At 37.2% G+C, this 20,986-nt stretch overlaps 1 protein-coding gene across 2 annotated transcripts in view; it reads right to left on the bottom strand.

The window, feature by feature from the left end:
* Positions 1-20,986, bottom strand: part of LOC126827309 (cadherin EGF LAG seven-pass G-type receptor 2) — a 97,398-nt gene that overhangs the window by 3,319 nt on the left and 73,093 nt on the right. For both annotated transcript variants that reach the window (XM_050556581.2, XM_056102390.1), the window contains exons 6-16: positions 19,693-19,824; positions 18,182-18,372; positions 17,036-17,176; positions 16,225-16,319; positions 9,938-10,100; positions 4,032-4,259; positions 3,639-3,678; positions 3,150-3,244; positions 2,376-2,500; positions 1,548-1,816; positions 895-964 (exon numbers count right to left, since the gene is read on the bottom strand). In XM_050556581.2, the coding sequence (XP_050412538.2) occupies positions 895-964; positions 1,548-1,816; positions 2,376-2,500; positions 3,150-3,244; positions 3,639-3,678; positions 4,032-4,259; positions 9,938-10,100; positions 16,225-16,319; positions 17,036-17,176; positions 18,182-18,372; positions 19,693-19,824 (1,549 nt within the window). The remainder of the gene's footprint in view (positions 1-894; positions 965-1,547; positions 1,817-2,375; positions 2,501-3,149; positions 3,245-3,638; positions 3,679-4,031; positions 4,260-9,937; positions 10,101-16,224; positions 16,320-17,035; positions 17,177-18,181; positions 18,373-19,692; positions 19,825-20,986) is intronic.

Here is a 20,986-nt window from a genome sequence, read left to right as displayed (position 1 = left end):
TAACGTCCTATTGTTCTGCTCCTATACTGGGCTAATGAAGACGGGCATACGCCATACAGTGTGCTATGAGTGAAATTTTGCCCGGGTGGGGGCACTATCGCCTACTCTTATATCGAATTCCAACTGCCAGGGGATCTTTTATGTGCAAGCCAATGTATACACGAGACCTCGGTTTTTCGTCACATTTGAACGACTAGAAACCACGACGGAAAATCCGATGAACTTCCACGGCTAATGCAGAGAGGTAACACGCGACCCCCAGGCTAGCGAGCCAGCGTCTTACCCACTTAGCCACCGTGACTCCCGGAATATAATATAACAGCTTTACATTAAATAGAGTTTAACATCCTAATTTTCTGCACCAATCGGTATAATAAAGAAGGGTATGATCTTTGAGGGAAATTTTGCCAGCGGTGTTCCGTATACTCTCAATCTAATTGCAGCTGTCAGTGGTTATTTTACGTGCACGCTAACGTGGTCACGGGTCCTCGGTATCCGCCCTCCATCCTACACCACTGACAAGAGGAACCCAAACTGGAAAATCCTGAGGCTCTTTCACGGCCAATATCGGGATCGAACCCAGGACCTCCTGGTTATAATATTGAGACATCGTCTTACTCATTGAACCACCATGTCCCCTCAATTATATCCAGTCGGAGCAAAACAGTGGGACGCTAAACCCCATTCCATTTCTCAATCATATCCTATATAGCCTATAGGCATTTGACTACACGGTTTCGTCTTGACCCGGAATGTTTGGTTTCTCAAATCGTCTAAAACTATCCACCATGCGCCATGATTCGTATGTCGTGAACGGATATTGACTTGATACGACTTCTCAGATAGTCAACACATTTTATTGTACTTTTATAGAATAAAATGTAGTGAACTTACAAATCAGCGGATGGTTTATAATGACCAGTGTCTATGCTTAATGTTATTATGACGATCAACAATGGTACACCTGAAATACAACAAAGGGAGATAAATCATTTAGAAACGATCAGTTCGAAAAATGTTAATGGGGAAATTCGAGATATATTTCAATAAATTAAACTGGTTAATTTGGAGTGTTATCCTTTAGACTGGCCCTGTGTAACTATTTGAAACTATGTGATACTTTTTCGAAGAAGTTACATTCAGTTTTCACGTGGCGTTCACAATTTAGAAGGCCGCAAATTCCAAGCTATGTTTTAACCAAAGTTATAGTGGTAAATGATCATCACGATTATCAAGTCGCTCATTCCACTCTAGCGGATCTAGAAGCTGTGAATGGGTGAGGAAGGGGGGGGGGCCAATCCACAATCCCACCTCACAATAAATGTCAACAAAATACGTAATAAAATGCATAGGCAAATTAATGAGCTCCTCGGTAGAACATAGATCGTATTGCCTTTATAGTTGTTAGCCTGATTCTACTGAAGAAGTAAATTTCTTAAGAGTTACGTAACTCTGTCAAACGAATCTAGCGATCATTTCCGTATGCCACAATATGTTGATTTGAAACTTTCAAGTTGGCAGCCATTAAGGATTATAAAAGTACTTACCCCAGCCAACCACACATCGTTTCATCATATAGAATCTAGCATATTTATTAAACACGGTAACCAAGGCTTGGTACATTTCAACAGCCTCGACCAACATCCACATTAAAGTAGCCAATAGAAAGAGGTGTAACATAACAGCTACAGCAGTACATATGTCGTCCCCATAAGTCGTAGAGCTTTGAGATCCGAACAGGAATGCGAGATTCATCAACAACATGGCCACACAGAGATTGAGTAATATTTTACCAGACTTCTCGCCGTGTAGACACCTGTTACGTAAAGAAAAAATTACAAAATTCAAATTTTTATTATATTAAGTCCTAACAAACTTTATCCACGATATGACTTTAGTGGAAGTAATATAATGTATTGCATCTCCAAACCCAGACACTTCTTAAAATCATTGACGCATCATTGTTTATAATGATATGAAGTATAATGGTGGATAACCATAGTACCATATGCGAGAGAGAAAAGAGAGAGAGAATATTTTAATAACTAGCATGATACCCGGCCCCGCCGGGTGCAAAAAGTCGTCCGGGGCCTAATTCATTGGGGCAGAATCGCCAGGGTCCTAAATTCGGTGGTCTAAAACATTCACGGACCATGCTGATTAATTTGATAACACATATTATGTGGGAGTGAAAAGCGGCGACGAAGTGTTATTCACCCGTCGCCCATGCCCAGTTCGCCCGGTGCCCAAATTCACGGGGTCATGCTAGTTAATTTGATACCACATATGTGGGGATAGAGCGCGATGACGAAGCGTGATGGGCGAACATACATATACACATACACACTTTGGTTTCATTTATATAGATTACTTACTTAAAGAGCGTGTATGTCAGAATCGTTAATATAAGTCCCACCATAGATATAGCACATCCTATATATGTTATATACGTCAGGATCTCTTCATGTATAACAGGTAATGCATGTTCTGGACTCGGATCCTGCAAAACATTAAACAGCATGACATGTATGAAAATGAAATGAAATGAGGTTAAACGTCCAACTTGGATAATGAAGGCGGGAATACGCCATGCAGTGTGCTATGAGGGAGATTTTGCCTGGACAGCGGGGCTACGGCCTACTCTTATATCGAATTCTAACTGCCAAGGGTTCTTTTATGTGCATGACAATGTGTAAACGGGACCTTGGGGTTCTGTCCCATTCGAACGACTATACGTTGCTCATTGCCAGGCCCTCTGTTCCGCACCACTGATAGGGAGAACCACGCCGGAAAATCCCTATCAACTTTCTCGGCCAACACCGGGACCGGAAATCCAGATGGGCTTTCTCGGTTAACACCGGGATCGAACACCGGATCTCCTGGTTAGCGAGCCAACGTCTTCTTCACTGAGCCACCGTGACTCCCTAAAGGGATCATAATTTACTCGTATAGTATGGTTCTTTTTTGTTCAGATTCAAGAAGCGCTTTCATTGTGTTCTTCCAGCTTCACTACAATTTTATATAGCTCTATTTTTGCAAAAGTATTTGTTGATGGTATTCTTTGGCCGCCCAGTTATGTGTGGTATGGACGGGCAAGTGCATTGTACTACAAGAGACAGAAATTTTGCCCAGACAATGGCGCTACTTACCAATAAAATGGCAAAACTTGTTAAATGTGAACTCCAGCATTCTGTCATATTACCACTGGTCCCTGTGATAACTCCTTCTGATGACCAAGTTTTATCTTTAAATAGACGAAACAGAGAGTATTAAGAGTTGTACCATATTCGACGATGGGGAGTCATTTTTACTTTCACTAGCAAAATTTTAAAGAAATATTTGCACTGAACCTCTAAAGGATTTAGAAAGGCACAATGTTAGATCTTTTGCAACAAAATCTATCTAAAATTAAATATATGTAGGGAACATATACAAAGATGAAAGGTTGCCAGGGAATCCAATTATTTCATAACGTATTAAAACTCAATATATTTGGAATAAGACTACTCTGAACTTCCATCCCAGGTCATGTTCATTTACGGCAGTATTGTTATAATTGTAATAAAGGATGTCAGTCAGACCGATTGATGACGTTCCAACGGACACAGGCGAAAACAAACAAATAAGCTACTACTTACTAACGGTGTCCCAATAAACACACGTGTGGTTAGCATTGGCCTGAAATACAAATAAGATATTTTACCTCAGCTGATGAAGAATTCTTTTAATATAAAATCCATTTAATTAATATGAAAATCTATCAAAACAAGTATTATATGGACCCGGAGTCGAGCACGGCGCCATGCCCGTCATCTTGTAATTCTGACGTCATATCAAAAGTCGAATACCATTAAACGATGAGCAATTGTTTAAAGAACACGTATGTCCAGTTTCATGTCGATCGTCCTTGCCAGAAAGAAGAATACAAGAGGAGCAGTGCTTGGGGAATAGCATTTCGTTTTATCAATAGGATAATTTGTTTGATTCAAGTAATCATTTATTTGCTACAGTTCTTTAACATCGGTACTTACTTTAATGCTGGGCATTTTGAAAGAGACCATCTGTTTTAGATTTTGGAGTTTTCTCCCTTTAACAGTGGCAGTAACTACTCTCTGACTCGACGCGTTATCCATAATCAATTCATTTTCTTCTTTTGGAACGAAAAATGTTGATTTCTGGAAACCAAGGAACTGTAGTCTTACAATTTGACGATCTCCCTTTTGAAATATTTCTGGTGGTAGGGATATAGAAAATCCCCTCTGAAAAAGAATAACACGAAAATAAATTTTCATATTAATATTAAATAAGTTCCACATTTGTTTTATTCTTCAACGATAATTATCACCTGAAATAAAAATTTAGAGTGAACAACAATAGACTTCCAGGATTTATACTAACGTACAAACAGATTTATACTAACGTACAAACAGATTTATACTAACACCCAACATCATTCATGTTAACGTCCAAACGGATGTATATTAACGTCCAAACGGATGTGTATTAACGTCCAAACGGATGTGTATTAACGTCCAGTAAGATCTATATTAACGTCCAATACGATCTATATTAACGCCCAATACGATCTATATTAACGCCCAATACGATCTATATTAACGCCCAATAAGATATATATTAACGCCAAATAAGATATATATTAAACCCCCAATAAGATCTATATTAACGTCCAATAAGATCTATATTAATGTCCAATAAGATCTACACTATTGTCCGATACGATCTATATTAACGACCAATAAGATCTATATAAAACGCCCAATAAGATATATATTAACGTCCGATAAGATCTTTATTAACGACCAATACGATCTATATTAACGTCCAATGAGATCTTTATTAACGCCCAATAAGATCTATATTAAACGCCCAATAAGATATATATTAACGCCCAATAAGATCTATATTAACGTCCAATAAGATATATATTAACGTCCAATAAGATCTATACTAACGTCCAATACGATCTGTATTAACGACCAATAATATCTATGTTAACGTCCAATAAGATCTATATTAACGACCAATAACGCCACTTATGATATATACTAACACAGGAAAGAAATTCCAAGATTTCGAGAGACTATTGCATAAAAACCACGTTTCAAAAACATATATGGAAATTCAAACCGAAAGAGGTGTCGGGTATATTGAATTTTTTTTTTTTAAATGGCAATTTGCGATCGTTTCAACTCAAGTATCCAAATTAAAAATGAATTTTGATAGTTTTTCTGGTCGTATAGTTTATATATGACGTAAGTTTTTTACGTACGATATTTTCATTATACATGCATAATTAGATTTTATAAAGTAATATATAAATTAAGGAGATAGATTTTTTCTGTAAGTTTTGTAATTAAAAAAAATAATTATAAACTTTACTGAACTGTTTTTCTTACCAAAGTAAAAGAATATGAACGATAACATTTGTCTCACACGTGTTTTACGTTAATGTAATATAATTATGTTTTATTCTATCTTATTAAAACATTCATTATGTTATTGAGTTATCAACTTTACAAATTTAATATATTAAAACTTAACATTTTTACATTAGCATAGTTAGAGGCGTATAAAAGAGAGAGAGAGAGAGAGAGAGAGAGAGAGAGAGAGAGAGAGAGAGTTTAACATCCACTCGTTATCGAGTTATAATGTTAAATATATTAAAACTTAAACTTTCTATATTAGCATAGCCAGAGGCGTATAAGAAAGAGAGATGTGGGTTAACTTCCACTCAACACAAACTATGTCATTTCGGGCGTATAAACCAGAGAGGGTATCCTTCGAAAAGACTGTGGATGTCGAATTTGGGATATTGTGCTAAATCACTATAGCCTGGTGTTATTCGGACAAAACAGAGAATTCGAACACCCTCTGTTATGCTTCTTCAAGCTTGGTAAACTCATTAACAACTCATATAAGTTTAGTGTTTGTTAATGGAACATGCAAGTCTTGCAATCAGATGTTGATCCGAGGTCACGTTAACAGATTAATTACCACTCAAGTAACTCATTAAACAATGAGTAATAATATACCACCCGAGTAACTCATTAAACAATGAGTAATAATATACCACCCGAGTAACTCATTATATTATGAGTGACAATATACATATTATTACAACCTCGATTCTGTGTGTGTCCCTCCCAGATTCAACTAGTACCGTAGGCATATGGACAGTTCTTTTCAATTAAACTAATATTTCTAAACTGCCCGAGATATGTCACGCAGAAAAAAAAGAAGTTAATTGTAAAGGTAGTCTGTTACAGCATTAAACATACATGCTGTTATAATTGCTCATTTAACACTATTTCACCTTTATAAACGGAATTCATTTATCACTCAAACTTCTCTTTTATCAGAGCCGTTTTTCTTAATACCCCCGCTCAACCAGACATAGTACACCTTTCGTCAGTAGGCGATGTTTTACGGGTATTTATACCAAATGTCGACAGAAGATCATTCTCGTTTGTTTTATCAAAGATTTGGCTGATGGATCATCAGTCGACCAATACTAACATAGATAATGTACTGTAAATGTAATTGGGTGGATGGCCATAAACTTTACATCTAAAGGCCAACGTGGGACAGTTACAATGATGAGGTCTAGAAAAGAGGGTGTTTGTTTGAAAAACGCCGCCTCTAACGCTGAAAATTAACTTAATATATTTATACTGAATGTAGTTTAATTCAGTGGTGTAATTTAACTTTGTGCTGCCCGGGTGGCCATTGATTGTGTCCCCACTCCCCACCTCACCCCCTCCTCCCATCCCTACAGTAAAAAACACAACAGCATACGTTACAACAATCCGTGTTTTCATGGGAAAACAAAAGCATGTTTAGGTGTACTGTATCCTTCTTCTGTCTCAACAAAAAATACCCAACAATTTGTCAATGCAACCTCATCAAAATGTACTGTTTACCCCCCCCCCCCCCGCACCACCCTACCACAAAAAACACAACAGCATACGTTACAACAATCCGTGTTTCATGGAAAAACAAAAGCATGTTTAGGTGTACTGTATCCTTCTTCTGTCTCGACAAAAAATACCCAACATTTTGTCAATGCAGCCTCATCAAAATGTACTGTTTACCCCCGCACCCCCCCCCCCCCCCCCCTGCACCACCCTCTCTCCCCGCCCTAGCTAATTTATCTAGTTCTTTTGCAATTTAGCTAATAGCACCCGTGAGCCGTTGTATTGTAAATTTGATGTCTCCGATATATATGAAACTGATAACTTCGCCAAAGAGAGGTGATATCGCAGTGAATTTGAAGAGAAAGCATGACCCGCTTTGTGTATGGCACTCGCCATTCCTTATAGCTAAATAGGGCGATACGGTGAACATGGATTTAAAAAAAAACCGTAGGTAATTTGAAAAATAAGATCCTCTTCATCTTTAGTGACTAAGTTTTTAAAAATCGGAATATATTGACATTTTTCACTTTGTAAATGTTAGTAGGTTCATGAACATAAAAAGGGCGCACGTCTGGTGACTTGAATGACTCAGGTGGTTTAAAACTTGCTCAATGGACATAAGGTCTGGGAACTGTAAACATGAACAACCTTTAATCTCTCACTAATGTTTTATATAAATCTAATAGGTCTAGCGTTAATGATTTACTTGTGTCATTTTATCAAAGAAAAGTTTTACATGGCTGCACTAATCGTTCTACTGTAAAAACAACCTCACACATCTCACTAGTCTGTTAAAAGTAAAATGAAATATGAAATAGGTTTTAACGTCCTATATTTCGGCATCAACTGGTTGAATGAGAGAGAGAGAGAGAGAGAGAGGGGGAGAGGGAGAGAGAGAGGGGGGGAGAGAGAGGGGGAGGGAGAGAGAGCAGGGGTCTTTAGCAGTGCGAGGATACCGGAGGTTCCGGAGGATACTCACGAGGTTGGACACGTACTCCTTGTCACGCGGCAAGCAGGAAATCGAAACAACGCCACCTGACAGACTTTACGATCAACATCGCACGCATTAACCCCCCCCCCCCCCCCGATCCCACCGCAAGAAAGAAAAATTCATCGAGATTTACCGGCGTGTCTCCCGCTTGTCAGTGGTGCAAGACTAAGGGCATGGTAAGGGACAACGTATAGTCATTCGGATGGAACGAAAAACCGAGGTCCATTGTACATATTAGGGTGCAGGTAAAAGAATCCTTGGCAGTTGGAATTCGTTTTAAGAATAGGTCGTATCACGGCTGTCCGTGCAAATTTTCACTCATAACACACTTTATGAAGCATGCCCGTTGTCATTAGCCCAATCGGAGTAGAACAATAGGACTTTAAACCCCATTTTATTTCAATTCATTTCCAATAAGACGCAAAATATTAGACAAATCTGTCAAGCCATTGATGAAAGGTAGACGTATTTTTAAAGGGGTAAATTAGTAGATTGCTCGATATTAATCTAAAATAACCAACTAGGAAACTTGAAGAAAATAAGCAAGTATTGTTTAGTTTAAACATACATTAAGCAAGACCTAAATCTGCCTATTGCAGGTCTTTCTTTAGGCCTGAAATGTTATCTAAATTATTAATTAGACATTAATTAACTTATCCAGGCCATAAACAACCCTCGATGGCATCGGATTTCTCCGAAATTAAATAGATTAGAACAATTCAGCCAGGAGCGAAACTTAGCTTCGAACAACCAGTACGGTTGTTGCATTTTTGCACACATCTTGTCAAACCTTGAAACGCTAACATCTTCGCTCGCAATAGAGTACTTTGAATGACATTTTCAAATTATTCATTTTACATTATCTATTTTCGAACTATTATAGCAAGAATGGCTAGCTTTTTATCTAAATCTTACATAATGTATCTTTAAAATAAGCCTTTACTCTAAATTAGAAAACAAAATACTACATGTAAGCATCTGTATTATAACTAAATATCGCATTCGTGACTTCAATATGTATTCACTAAATATTTTGTTTCCATTTTACATCGACCGCCCTACTTTTTTCTGTACTCGTTGCGGTTTACAGGTATATCATGTTAGTCAAATATCTTGGCGGTACCTCAACAAACAGAAATTAAGTTGGTTAATGCAAGTAATTATGATATATATAACGAGATAAACGTGGATGAAAACTTTAAAGAAAAGGTTATTCCTGCCAAAATCAATAAAATCTGAGGTCTTTTTGGGAGGACATCCATGAAAATCATCGATAGTAACTTTATTGTACAAGCTTCCTTACTCAATTTGAATAAAGTTTTATTTACACATTCAAAATGTCCTCCTTTATGAGTATTAGCCCCTATACTTGAGCCCTACCCCGTTTACATTACAAATTTTAAGCGTGCCAGGCACGGTACCAGACACGGCACGAGACACGGCACGGTTATTTATTTTGTTATGTAAACGGGTCAAACAGAGGAGTGGCGTACTGAGTACGGTGTCAATTTGGTCCACTGAAGCGAGGTGGCCTCGGCACGGTGCCAGGCACAGCACAGTTAAATTTTCGTAGTGTAAACGCTATCCGGTCTAAGAACGGTTCTCAGTACGGATTACTGAGCATGCGCCAAATGAACCATGACCTTTTTCCCAAGAACTTTGACAGATCTGGTGACAGAACTAAATCAACCGCCATAATTATTTTCATCTGGGTGATTGGCATGCCCGACGCGGTTCCGAGACCGGTTATTTTAGAGTAATGTAAACTGGTTAATTTCTTGAAAATTTACCGCGGTCTGGTTATGTGCCGAGAAAGGCACGCTTATCGCGGTCAAGTGCAAACGGGGCTCTAGAATCGAGAGAGAGCGAGGGGGGGGGGCATTAGTGGTGAGAGCACCCAGAGAAAACGCCAGGAGTAGGCCAACCAACGCCACCTGGGCCATCTCTAATGAGACAGCAATATATCGGGGAAAATTTATTAACATATTTAAATAATTAAAAATAGTCTTACCTCTGTAGTTTTGTTTCCAAGTTGAGGTTCATAACGTATACTGGTATTTCCTATTTTATCTGGTACAATGTCTAATGCTCTTATATCTATATTAGATGTTGATAGATTAATAACATTATCTGATATAACGTCAGCTGTATAATCTTCTAATATCGTTAATAACCTGAAATATAACATCATCGGACATAACGTCAGCTGTATAATCTCCTAATATCGACAATAACCTGAAATATAACATTATCTAATATAACGTCGACTGTGTAATCTTCTAATATAGATAATAACCTGAAATATAACATCATCGGATATAACGTCAACTATATAATCTCTAATATCGATAATAACCTGAAATATAACATCATCGGATATAACGTCAACTGTATAATCTCCTAATATCGATAATAACCTGAAATATAACATCATCGGATATAACGTCAACTGTATAATCTCCTAATATCGATAATAACCTGAAATATAACACCATCGGATATAACTTCAACTGTATAATAACCTAAACTAACATTATCAGATATAATCTTACAGGATATGGACTAAGACTGTAAAATCACTCCCCAAAAGAAAATCTCTCTTTCTGCCCTCCATATGCACGACAAGCTTTGTTCAGTGTTTGATCTAGAATTGAAAAAGAGAGTTTGAATTTCCATTTTCTGCCAAGTTTTCGTAAAAATCATGATTTTGTGGTGGTAGGGTCAGGAAGTAAGCAGGCATTAATTAGGGAAATCACGTACGCATAAATGACGCCAGAGCCAATATATATATAGATTTCTTTGGCTGGGCAAAGCAAGAAATCGACATAGTCAACAATCTTCAATATGTTTATCTGGCGATTGTGACATGTTGGGTCCTATGTACGTGGTTATACGGATTAAGATCAGCAGAATGTTGAAAAAAATGGTATGGGCCAAGAAAGTCAATGGGGGTAAGGATTCCTGGGATGAGACCATATACTTTAGAAATATGAAACTATAATTATAGTTATCTATAATATTTAACCATGTGAGATGTTGGGTCCTATGTACGTGGTTATACGAATTAAGATCAGAGAATGTTAAAAAAAAAAATGTTAAAGGCCTAGGAAGTCAATGGGGGTAAGGATTACTGGGATGAGACCATATATTTTAGAAATATAAAACACAGTTATCTGTAGTATTTAACCATGTGAAATGTTGGGTCCTATGTACGTGGATATCACAGAATGTTCAAAAAACATGTTATAGGCCAAGGAAGTCAATGGGGGGGGGGGGTAAGGATTACTGGGCTGAGTCCATATTATACTGCACAAATATGAAACACAGTTATCTGTAGTATTTAATCATGTATAAATAAAGCGATTTCACAAACATAAAAGATCGGGTATCTCTTTAATGTACAGTATACGCCTTAATTTATAGCATGTTATTTTGGTATTGAATACTGTTTGTATCTTCTATAGAATATATTTATAAACTATCTGTATCCACCCCTTCCTCTTACTAATTGGTACTGTATAACGACATTAAAGCGAGCATGGCATTAATTGAAACAAGACTCCGTTAATTTAAATCTTCACTGTTACGTTCTCGTTGTGGGTAAAGCAACGTGGTATGCATTCAAGTTGATATTTGTTTTTCTTTTTCAATTTCGTACATTCAGGGTTGCAGAATGCTCCGAACATCGTAAGATGTGGATTCTCAGAAAGGAAGCAAAGCCAGAATTTTTGGGAAAACGCAAGCGAAAACTCAGATTACTCTACCAAACGTCTGCAGTCCTTCTCACAATCCGGAAACGTTACTAGATATTAGGGTTTCAAAACGATCTTTACGGTGTCTGCATAATCAGATGGCTGTCAATGCATATCCTTACTAGCCTATACTCCAATCTGACTAAAATACAGATATATATTTCGTTTTTTTTATATATACTTTTGATTGCCTACAGTACATGAAGATCTAAGCAGTTCTACCGGGGGTCGTGTCAGGGATGATATGAGAGGCTTTTGACCCTATGACGCCAGATATTGATTAATCAATCAGCGTTGATGTTTCTAGGGGTTTACCCACATTTCCGTGCAGAGCGCGCCAAGAACTCGCCGTAACAGACCGTTTCATTAGCTAATTCCTCACATCAACTAGAACGCCTGTTATATAACAACTCTTCCAGATTCTAGCGTTGTGGAGACAAGTAAAACAAAATTTTGAACTACAATAAACGAAAGGAAATAGGATCTGTGTTTTAATCAGATTGGCTATATATTGTATTGTATTAGACAAGTATCAAAATCAGTGGAAATGGCATCAAAATGGTTGCGTCCGGTAATTAATTCTGACCAAAAACAATCCACGACCTAAAAGCCGGTTGTGTGTAAATTGTTTAGGCAGCCATTTTTCACATCAAATAAAAACGAACTGTGTCAGCAAAGACACCGTATGCGGCGTATGAGCGATATAACTATAATATGTTTAGTGATTACAGATTTGTGAGTATTTTTTCGGGCGGAACCGGTATATAAATAACACATTTTCTTCACGCCAACAGTGTTAATTGGCATCAATATTAATTCTATAGGGCGGATCTCTGATAACACATTGACATAGTCACCTATTTATTTCTCTTGTAAAGATACAGTGACTGCTCGACATTAACTTTAATATTCAAGAATCTTGACTAACTTGTTTTATTATAAACAGAGAGAGAGAGAGAGAGAGCGAGAGAGAGAGAGAGAGAAAGAGAGGGGGGGTAACGTCCACTCGACACAAACTAGGTCATTTCGGGACTAGCATATGATTCAATTCTATTTCAATAATTCGCTTGCAGTGGAAGGAAACCGGAGAACCTGGAGAAAACCCACGACGTTGGACAGGCGACCCCCTACTCCTTGCCACGCCAGGTGACTCAATGACAGACCTTGTGATACAACGCGCACGCGTTAACTATTCGGCCATCCCCCCCTTTATTATAAATAACTATTGACTGTTCTCATTATATTATTACGATCAATATATATCCTTTGTGTTCTGTTTGTATCGCATTTCTTATTCAGAAGATCTTAATCGGACGATCTTATTTCTTTCTGAAGCTTGCCACCAAAAAGATTATTTATAAGTTTCAAACAGAATTAATAAATGCAATCAAGCAAAATTTATTTAGGCTGTTATCCAAAGATAAATATCTATTTAAAAAAATTTTTAGAAATCATTAATTAAAATGTTAAAAATATAATGATGTCTTAAAAAAGAAAATAATATAATGAAATTGAAAAATAGAGTTATGGAATCAAATAAACTTGTATTAAGATGCCACTCAAATTAAATATCTATTAAAAACATTTTAAAATCTTTCAGTAGATCATTAAATAAGGATTCAATGTAAAATCGAATATAGATTTTGAGGAAAACAGTTTTATATACTAAGAATGTCAACAGCAACCAAATAAAACCTATTCATAAAAAATAGGTATTATATAATTAGAAACGTAGAGGGTTATTTTTTTAAACTGAGTTATGGTGTTTCTGGAATGGCATTAGGTGATTGAGAATTAGCACAACAAAAAAACTCCACAATTTATATGAAAAACAAATATTCTCTTATCGTTTTCAAGAACAAATAAATGAATACAAATTTTGTTATTTTTCTGCAAGTTTAATGTTGTATTCATGTTATGAAAGGTAATACCTATTGCTGAAAAATATACGTATGATATAATTAGATACGGTCTGGGTTATTCTAATTATTAGCTGAGTAATGATGTTTGCAGGTTATGGAAGTTAATACCTATTCATAAATGTATGATATAACCAGATATGCTCTTTTAAAGGAGGTAAATCGCTAATATTTGTGACCTAGAAAATGACACAAATGCGTCGCAACGCATATAATAATGTAATATGAATGTAAATAAAGTGATGTAAATTCAATCGTTTCCGTTTATACCCTAATTTCAAATCAGTTATGTTCGGCGAAATACGCCAGAAGTCTGAATCGAATGGCAATCTCTAGCGTCTGGTTATTCCAGATAAGACTATGGGGGTCACATGGCTTGTGGAATATGTCTAGCTTCGTTCTTTGTGTCCCTTGATACATATAGCCCAGAAACGCATTATGATACACGATTCGTGTACCAATTATAAAATGTCTATTTTGTCTTAAATATTGGATATTAGAAGGATATCACGATTCGTCTACCAATGGTAAAATGTTTATTTTATCTTAAATATTGGATATCAGCAGAGCCCATCTTTTCCCGGTAAGATCACAACATCAATGTTGATTTAAATTGACAAATAATTCGGGTTTTTAATGTTCAAGACTTTGGATAATATTGTGTTAGAGACTTAGCTACTTTAAACATTAACTGAGTAATGATGTTTGCAGGTTATGAAAGTTAATACCTATTCATAAAAAAATATATGTATGATATAATTAGATATGCTAAGGGTTATGTTATATATAAGATGCGTAATGTTGTTTGTATGTTATGAAAGTTAATGAATGAACATCGGTTTTCATTTTATGGTTTGGTAATTATAAAAAGACAGTAAAATGTATTAAGGTGAAGACGTGTAAGAAAGTTGATACACCAATAACTAAAAACAGAATGTTAATGAGAATCACGACATGTGAAGAGTGTTTTGGTACATCCTAATTTACTAATCCTGCCAAGATAACACTTTCATAGGTCTTGTATTGATTACACAAACAAGGTCGACGACCGTGGTTTCCATCGAGGGGGGGTGGGGGGTGGGTGGCCGAATGGTTAGCGAGTGCGTGCTGTAAGGTCTGTCATTGAGTCAACTGGCGTGGTTTCAATTCCCAGGTTAGAGTATGATCGCCTGTCCAACCAAATGGGTTTTCTCCCCACTGCTAACGATCCCTACGCGCAAGCGAATTATTGAAATAAAATTGAACCATATGTTAGTCCCGAAATGACCTAGTTTGTGTCGAGTGGACGTTAAACCCTATTTCTCCCTTCCTCTCTTTCCAGCGAGCTTCAGGTTTGGGGCTTGAACGACTGATTCCGGTCGGATACTAAATGTAGATCTAGAGGAGAGATAATAATAAATAGGGTTCTGCAACTTTAAAACCAAGATATATTACTAGTGATAACGGTCGATACGAACTCACTGGCGATTTATCGGCGACAAATGCTGACACAAACCCACCCACAAATCATCTTTAGTTATCGAAGTGTCTTAATGAAGTTTAGCTGTTGTCCATCGTTTAACGCCCACTTCCATTATGGGTGATATCGTAGACAAGAGTTGTTGTTGTGTAAAACTACCTCAAGTACTTTTCTAAGTATGATTTGTAGAGACGTTAATTAATACAGAAAGCAAACATTTCATTCATAGAGTAAAATGGGTTGTTATGAACACACCACTTTTAATTATTACATCTGGAGATACCACGGAGATACCATAGAGATACCGTTATTTGAGGTTTGACAATCTTACAGATAACTCATTTATCATATTATACACATCAGGAGTGGTAAAAGTTTAACCATACCCATACCATAGATATAATGTGATTTTAGAGACCAAATGTGGTCGAATCTGTTCAATTTCTGCAGTGCCTATTTTCTACAAGTGTAATCCACGGTAGGTCAGCTCTGAGCGTAGGTTTCATTGGAATCTTTGAAAAGTTGAGAATCTTCAGCCATTTATTGCTTTGCCTAGCCCAATTACAATCGATTTTTTTTTTCAAAAATTCCAATTTTGATTCACCTGCTTACCTGAACTTCGTTTCGTCTTATATGGCCGAGTTACATACATTTGTGCGTTATCCTCTATTTAGATTTCAATGGCTTCTGCCAAGTCATTTAGCAGAAGGGACGTATTTTTAATAGCATGTTGTGTCGCACATACTGGCTCTAGCGAGATCTCATTGTTTCACTAAAATGTTCCTTTACATTGTACAGGCGTTCGCAGAGACTGACACGCGACCGTTTAGCAGTAAAATTGACTAGGGGTCGAAACTTTTATTTCGACACAGATTCAATAGGGCGGTTCCTGAACGTACAGGGCGAGTGTAATGAGACATCCACGGATGATGAATACAATCATAACTTCTAATATAAAAAGACTCCCAATTCATAAATTATTGTGCAACATACTTCTATTAGCTTATGTGTTTTTTGTTTGTTTTATTTTGGTTGTGGTGACGGTCAGGCACCCAAGGCTGGTTTTGGATGACCTATACTGAATTTAAATTGACGCAATTAAAGACTTAACCCATAACCTCACATTTAAAACGTTTAACTATAGAAATTAAAATATGTGTAGGCCTACCTGTCGCTTGTTTGACTTTTGCTATTACTTTCCGCCATTACAGACATATTGACGTCAGCAAGATTACTAACGACTGTTACCATATTGTTGGCTACCTGAAAAAACAAACATGGCGATATTTAGCTTTGGTTATCCAGTCTCCACCTAACATAGTTATCTTGTATTAATGATAAGAATGAAAACAAAATCATAACAAAATGTCTTCTTTCAAAATAAATTTGATTACATATTTCAGATTTTTTGTCTAACATAAAAAAATATTTCATTAGAATTCGAATACATTCTACTTTAAATACCCTTGACCTAATGACATTTCACTTGACCTTGAAGTAAATTAATCAAGTAATTTAGTTGCTTCTGTGGTAGATTACGTTAGATTTGATTTATGAACAAGGGAGGACAAATTTACTAAATGAAACTAGAAACTTGACGATTACCATTGGCCAACCTCAGTGGACTAGATCCATTTCTTAACGTTAGGGCACGTGATTGTTGGCGATATTTAGGTTAGGGTAAGCATTAGGGCTAAGTCCAGGGTTAGGGTTTGGATTAGCGCTAGCCCTGTTTATATCTCGTGACCTTCGACCAAACTTGAAGTTGAAATAGATCTAACAACTCCAGTGCTTATGTCTGCCAACATTAGAGCAAATTATTGTTTTACTTGATTTGACAAAGGAGCCCCCCCCCCCTCAACTTTGGTTTCCGATTGACTGAATTTTCGTTGTGCTGAATGGGGGTGTGGTGTATACTACAGGTAGCCTATATTATAGGGTGTGTCTAGTCAAGGCCACATTTAACTACCAGTACTTACCGATTTACTCTCCAATGAAAATTGATAAATCTTCTCCAATTCATCAGCAACTCTTGTGACATCCTCAGGACCCATATTAGACGGGTCAGAGGTCAAAGATTTTAGGTAATCTAAATGCTGATTTACATCTCCAATGCCCATCTTAAATAAATTAAACATATTTTAGATATAATATATAATATGTGATAACTACGTGTATAGAAAAGGACCAAGGATGAAATTTTACGCTCTTCCCTAAATGTATATTAAACAAGGAGATCCAGTCGTGAATATCGCCGTGTCCCCATTCACTAAATATTAAGACAAATGTGTTTCCATAATAGGTTTTGGTGTGTACTAATGTCCAAAAGAAAGTATACACTGTGCATTTCGTCCTGCTTCAAACAAAGTCGTTTTTCCATTGTATGCGGTATTTGGGTACGATGTCAATTTGTTTTGCTATTTATTTTCTTAGAAATATTGAGTTTGGACGCACGAGACATGTTCAGTGTAGTTTTATCACATTTTGTCATATTTTTAGTGTGTATACTTTCTTTTGGACATTAGTATATATCTTAAAAGGTTTATGAGATATGCCTCGGAAACAACGCGGGGACGAACCTGGTCCATTTCTACACCTCTCCCTAACTTCGTTTGGATTAGGATAGTAAATAATAATTCGACAAGATATAAATAAATACTGGCTGTTTACCCGGAGTCGTATAACTCCGAAACCGGAAATGACAGTGGAGCGCCACCAGGCCTATGTCACTCCTAGGCTCGGCCACGGGGCAATCCCTAGTGTATCTGTATTGGGGGGAACAAACGAACAAACAGAAAAACCACATTTATAAGAACGAAGATCCATGGCTTACATTTCTGTCGCATTTTATACCAATAATATATATAAATACGAAGGAAAATCCAGGGTTCGGTCAGATTAATCTATTTTAACAAACAAACTAATTCGTTTATTAAAGTTGAACGAATTTTTCAGAGCGTTCTGGGTGTCAAACAGGAAAGGCTGTGCGTCATTCATATTGACTAAAGTACTATACAACTACAAAATATGGGTGTATTTTATAAAAAGCAGACATGTTTGGTACTAGGAATAGATGATGTGTTTATAGCCGATCAAAACACAGATAAAAGTAATACCAGACTAACCTCCGCACACATTGATGTATTCGGTTTATCCCAAATTGCTTTACCATTTTGTTTAAAACAGTCCCGAGTAGCCTGGCCATTATCGCCATCTTTAGCACCATATGGACAAGGTAATTCGGCGGTATCTATAATCTGTGTATCTGGCCAATCATATTGTCCAGTTTTATCTATGGTAGTTTCTGCTGTACATCCTACAAATAGACAGGATTAAAGTCTTCACAACGATTGTATTGTTAAAACAAGTGCGATCGTACTACGACCTGATTAAAGTACAGATCTATTATTTCGTTTTGTTTTTTAAAAATTTCGATGGCTTACACTACATGAGGATCTGACCGGTTGTAGCCATAGGTCGCATCAGCTAGAGGTCATACGAGCGGTTTTTGACCCTATGACATTAGACATTTGATTAACCAATCAGCATTGATGTTACTAGTGGATTACCCACAGTTCCGTGCAAAACACGCATAAAACTCGCCGTAACAGATCGTTTCATTGGCTAATAGCTCACATCATTCAGAACTCGATAATGATAAGAACTCTTCAACCCTTCCAGATTCTAGTGTAGTAAAGACAAGTAAAACGAAATTTTGAACTATAAAAACGAAACGAAATAGGATCTGTGTTTTAATCAGATTGGATCATACTATGGACCAGAAACTGACCATGCTGTTGGATGAAATTCAAAAATCTAATTCACCAAATCGATACAGATTTGTTCAAAAACAAAGTCGATCGGACTTGATTTGATTGAGCCTTAGGCTTTTTGAAGAACGTCACCCCAAGAAGAAGAACGAGAAAAAATACAAGATGAGTAGCGGTTAACTACCAATTCCTGGTCCAAAAAGGGGTTACGTGATACTTCTAGACATTATTTGTGGGTGGGAGAGGAGGTGCGGTGGTCAAGTAGTCCTGTACGTCCAGCTCTATCTACATTGTAGTTTTTCGGACTACGATTTAAGGATTTCCATCCGGTGATCATGTGACTAGTAAAATAGGCGATTCTGTGGCCCCTTTTTCGCCAATTTGATATTTGGCAACTCGTCGTCGGCGACTAAAGTCTATAGCTGTTCCGCACACGGTCGATTGTTTCTAGCAATATGGTCACTTACAAATAGCCGTGGGGGTTGGGTGGCCGAATCGTTAATGCGTGCGTGTTGTATCATAAGGTCTGTCATTGAGTCAAGTGGAGTGGTTTCGATTTCCCTCTTGTACGTGACAAGAAGTAGGGTCGCCTGTCCAACCTCGTGGGTTTTCTCCGGGTCCTCCGGTTTCAGTACACTACTAAAACCCCCTACGCGCAAGCGAATTATTGAAATAAAATTGAACCATGTGTTAGTCACGAAATGACCTAGTTTGTGCCGAGTGGACGTTAACCCCCCCCCCTCTCTCTCTCTGACAAATAGCCGACGAAAATCGCCCGTGTACGCTAGGCTTTACGGACATTCACCTACGTTTCAACACACAAGTTAAATGTCACCAAAGTTTATTGTATAGATGACTTTATTTACCTTTAATACAATCAGGGCTGGCAGCTCCATTTACACATTTACATACATAACGATGTCCCGATACTTGACAATACTGGTTATTCTGACACGGGCTGGGTTCACACGGTGATACAACATGTTCACATACTTCACCTGACCAGGGAAAAATAAACTTCACATCTCAGCTATACAATCAAATACAAGTTACTAAATATAAATCAAAATCTAGTTTTCTCGGGATTAGTTTAGTGGTAATATAATTTATGTCCACTAGCGATAGAAATGTTGTCAGGGTTGACTTTGAGAAAAAAATCCCCTCTTAGCACACTGTATGACGATAATTAAGAAAAGTAAGAAGTCAAATCTCATTTCTTTTGCACTGCGTTGGTAAGCCTAAACCAGGGCTCTCGCAAGCCTATGTGGCGCCCCTGGGCAAAAGTTTCAGTGACGCTACTGTATAGTTGACTTTTTAGGATAAAAGAAATTTTAAAATACAACTTTTTTTAAATACTTTTAACACTTTATTTTTATGTTTATTTCCCCTTCAATCCTCCATTTGATCGAAAAATCCTGTATATTTTGGAAAAATCGTAATTCTAACCTCTCTATTTGTTGAAATATGAACTGGTGTACACAGCTTTAGGGGAAACGAAGGTCGGTGATTTGCTATTTCACCCCCAAGGAGACTAGTTCAGAAAAATTCAAAGGGGATTTCTGGTATGCACTTAGATAATTTGCCATCCCCCAGAAAGTGTCGGGCCCGGGCAAATGCCCCAGCAGCCCCATCAGCCCCCCCCCCCCCATGTGACGGGTCTGGTCTTAATTTGTGCATCACCCGAGATAATGACAACGGACATTTACCATCCAGTGTGCAGTGAGGGAACTTGTGACCGGACAGCGGCGGCACAGAATACTCTACAATTGTCAAGGGTTCTTTTACGTGCACGTCAATGTGTACACGGGGCCTCGGTTTTTCGTCCCATCCGAACGAATTGACATTGCACCACTAACATCGGGGAATCATAGCAATGACTGTCAATCAAAGTTAACCCAGGAGCATTTTACTTTTCTAGACATATCTCGGTTATGAATAAAACTGTCCTTTGTTTAATTAAAAAACATGCCTTATCGACATCTCAACAGAATGTTTTCTTAACAATATTGATTTCTGTATAAGTAACACTTTTAGTGTAATTTTAATGGCAAGACAAGGGTTTAAAAATATCTCTAACATAACAATCGAATGCACATAAACACACAATGGCATAACACTGATATATTGTCTTTGGAGTTTATTCTAAAATATCACAGTTGG

This window comes from Patella vulgata, chromosome 7 (genome assembly GCF_932274485.2).
Source record: "Patella vulgata chromosome 7, xgPatVulg1.2, whole genome shotgun sequence".
Taxonomy (NCBI): Eukaryota; Metazoa; Mollusca; class Gastropoda; family Patellidae; genus Patella; species Patella vulgata.
This window is presented reverse-complemented; position numbering and strand designations above follow the sequence as displayed.